Source organism: Triticum urartu, chromosome 7A (genome assembly GCF_056163025.1).
Source record: "Triticum urartu cultivar PI428250 chromosome 7A, HENAU_Tu73, whole genome shotgun sequence".
Taxonomy (NCBI): domain Eukaryota; kingdom Viridiplantae; phylum Streptophyta; class Magnoliopsida; order Poales; family Poaceae; genus Triticum; species Triticum urartu.
The window spans coordinates 10,042,521-10,046,219 of record NC_141879.1 but is presented as its reverse complement, the minus strand read 5'-3'; the positions used below and the strand labels follow the sequence as shown (position 1 = coordinate 10,046,219).

The window sequence follows — 3,699 nt, the reverse complement described above, 5'->3', positions numbered from 1 at the left end:
CGCCGGTTGCTGCCCCAAGTTATGGAGTGGTCGGGGAGCCTCTCCCGCAGCCCAGGCAAGGGCGCATCGCCGCATGCAGGTGCGAGTTCGTCCGCCCGCCGTCGCCGAAGGTTTGCGGGCATGGACTCGTCCGGCCGTCCACCGGGCTCGGCGCTCGCGCAGCGTCTTTGTGGCTTGTCGATGCCGCTCATAGAGTGTGACGACTGCACACGGAAAGTGCTGCGGCTCACTTCGAGCACGCCGAAGCACCCCGGATGGGTGTTCTTCAAATGCGAAAACGACGGGGTACGTGCACTTGCGGTAGCTCGTTTCACAGTTCATTCTTTAGCTAAACTACGGTGGCTGACTTCGAGCTTGCTCATTCTTTTGTGTAGGACGAAGGATGCTCATTTTGGTTTTGGGAAGGGCAATACATTGATTTGTTGATAGAAAGAAAATTAATAGATGTTAGTGCACTCCTTGGTACAATCGAAGGCAATGATGCGGCTGCATGTGCAACTAGAGGGGAAGCAACATCTACTTCTTCTGAACCAAAGATGAAGAAAGAAGAATGCAAAATCAAGAATCCACAGATTAACAACGAATGCATGGAGAAGATATTAGTCCAACTAGTGGGAGCAGTTATGGAAATTGAAAATCTTCTAAAATGCATTCTTGTAGTTCTTGTTTTCTTTGATCTTACTATTCTAGCAAAGATTTGGTGATGCTTTTTGTATCCAATGTTGTCATAAAACAAAGCAATGCAATATGCTAGATCAAATTGAGTTGCAAATTTATGTTTTGCGGGCCGGGAGTAAATGCGCCAGATCAGACGCCGCAATCCCAACCCGTAAAAAAGCATATTCTGGGAATATCCTTTTTTACGGGTCCATTATGCGGGGTCTGCAACTACGGCCGTCCGCGCCGATCCACAAAGATGTTTTCCCGCGAACTGCAAAACCGTTTTGCGGGTCGGGAGAATGCGGGGTCTGCTATAGTTGCTCTTATAGGTAAAAAAGGTAAGTGAACCGGCGTTCAAACCCGCCAACCCCATCGTTGCGAGGGCTCCGCTCTAAGGGCATGTACAGCGGCGTCTAGTCAGCCGTCTATATCGTATGCCATCTCAGATTTTTCATTACGTGGAGGAGAGAGAACTAGGAGAGAGAAGGAGGGTGTCTGGTATTTGGCAGACGGTCGATATCCAACAATCTCGCTGCTTACCGATGGCTTTATCCCTGTTGTATCGCTCAGGCGTCGTTAATTAGCGGTTCGCATGCAGCGGGCCTGCCCACGATCTGTCCAAGAAGTGCACCAGGACAGACGTTCGCATGCAGCGCCCTGCCCACGGTCGAACGTGTTACAGATAGCAAAAGAGCGTACTATTGTTTTTACTACTGTCTATAGATGACGTGGAGGATTATTACAGACCGTAGGTGTCTAAACTGATGTACATGCCCTAACTACCAGGCTATTGCCCTGCTGGTGCAAAGACACTTCACTTTTTTCCTTTTATTTCTTTTCATCACATCCGCGAAAGGCCAGTTTTGGGAAGCTTCCCAAACCGGGTTTCCCCCGTTTGCGGTTTAGTTTATGGACGATTTAATTCAGTTTTTTTTTTCTTTTTTTCATGTTATTTTTTTCAAAATTAATGATTTTTTTAAACATTGGTGATTTAAAAAAAAGACTGATAGCCGTTTTTCAAATTTATGAACTCTTTTTTTAAAATAAATGGATTTTATACAAATTTCTTAACTTTTTACAGAATCTATGAACTTTTGCCAATTTCGATAAACTTTTTGTAAACTTGATGAACTTTTTCCAAGTGTGATGATTTTTTTTTCAAAATTTTGAATTTTTTTTAGAAATTCATGGACATATGTTAATTCACGAATTGTTTGATATTTTGTTTATTCCAAAGTCAACGGTTGACTGGTCAGCACGAAGCGACCTGACCGAGCCAGGAGGGAGCCAGGGAGCGCTTGTTTTTTGGGCCAGGCCCAAGAGTATGGCTTCGTGGGCACCAGAACCTCTAGCTGGTGCGTAAAGCGCTGACTAGGAGCTCCCTATTCTATGAGGGCTCGGTAGGAGCAAAGGGAGAACACAAATTCATCGCGCGAATCTTTGTTGGTAGGCTGGGCCCACTAAGCCCTGACAACATTTTCCTCGTCAATTATCACTTCTTTCCTTTTCTCCTACTAGAAAAAACCTTCTTCCATTTTCTCTTTTCTTGTAATATTTTTTGTACATTTCTTATTTCTTTTTTTTGCTTGTGAGGGGATGATACGTCTCCAACGTATCTATAATTATTAATTGCTCCATACTATATTATCTACTGTTTTGGACTATATTGGGCTTTATTTTCCACTTTTATATTATTTTTCGGAACTAACCTATTAACCGGAGGCCCAGCACAGAATTACTGTTTTTTGCCTATTTCAGTGTCTCGAAGAAACAGCATATCAAACGGAGTCCAAACGGAATGAAACCTTCGGAAACGTGATTTTCTCACCGAATATGACCCAGGAGACTTGGACCCTACGCCAAGGAAGCTTCGAGGTGGGCACGAGGTAGGGGGGCGCGCCCTACACCCCCAGGCGCGCCCCCCACCCTCGTGGGCCCACCGAAGCTCCACCGACGTACTTCTTCCTCCTATATATACCTACGTACCCCCAAACGATCAGATACAGAGGCAGAAAACAAATTCCACCGTCGCAACTTTCTGTATCCACGAGATCCCATCTTGGGGCCTGTTCCGGAGCTCCGCCGGAGAGGGCCGTCATCACGGAGGGCTTCTACATCTTCATAGCCTCTCCGATGAAGTGTGAGTAGTTTACCTCAGACCTTCGGGTCCATAGTTATTATAGATGGCTTCTTCTCTCTTTTTGGATCTCAATACAATGTTCTCCCCTCTCTCGTGGAGATCTATTCGATGTAATCTTCTTTTTGCGGTGTGTTTGTTGAGAACGATGAATTGTGGGTTTATGATCAAGTCTATCTATGAATAATATTTGAATCTTCTCTGAATTCTTTTATGTATGATTGGTTATCTTTGCAAGTCTCTTCGAATTATACGTTTGGTTTGGCCAACTAGATTGGTAGTTCTTGCCATGGGAGAAGTGCTTAGCTTTGGGTTCGATCTTGCGGTGTCCTTTCCCTGTGACAGAAGGGGCAGCAAGGCACGTATTGTATCGTTGCCATCAAGGATAACAAGATGGGGTTTATTTCATATTGCATGAATTTATCTCTCTACATCATGTCATCTTGCTTAAGGCGTTACTCTGTTTTTAACTTAATACTCTCGATGCATGCTGGATAGCGGTCGATGAGTGGAGTAATAGTAGTAGATGCAGGCAGGAGTCGGTCTACTTGTCTCGGACGTGATGCCTATATACATGATCATACCTGGATATTCTCATAACTATGCTCAATTCTGTCAATTACTCAATAGTAATTTGTTCACCCACCATAGAATACTTATGCTCTTGAGAGAAGCCACTAGTGAAACCTATGGCCCCCGGGTCTATTCTCATCATATCAATCTCCATCACTTTTATTTTGCTTTGCTTTTTTACTTTGCCTTTTACTTTTCACCTTGCATCTCTATATCAAAAATACCAAAAATATTCTCTATCAGATCTCACTCCCGTAAGTGACCGTGAAGGGATTGACAACCCCTAATCGCGTTGGTTGCGTTGAGCTATTGTTTTTGTGTAGGTACGA

General features: G+C 44.3%; 1 protein-coding gene across 1 annotated transcript; it reads left to right on the top strand.

Annotated features, from left to right (window-relative positions):
- LOC147956860 (uncharacterized) lies at positions 1-704 on the top strand. The gene is made up of 2 exons (XM_087534475.1): positions 1-285; positions 375-704. The coding sequence occupies exons 1-2, from the start codon at positions 22-24 to the stop codon at positions 702-704; spliced, it is 594 nt and encodes a 197-aa protein (XP_087390601.1). The 5' UTR covers positions 1-21.
- Positions 705-3,699: the final 2,995 nt, after the last annotated feature.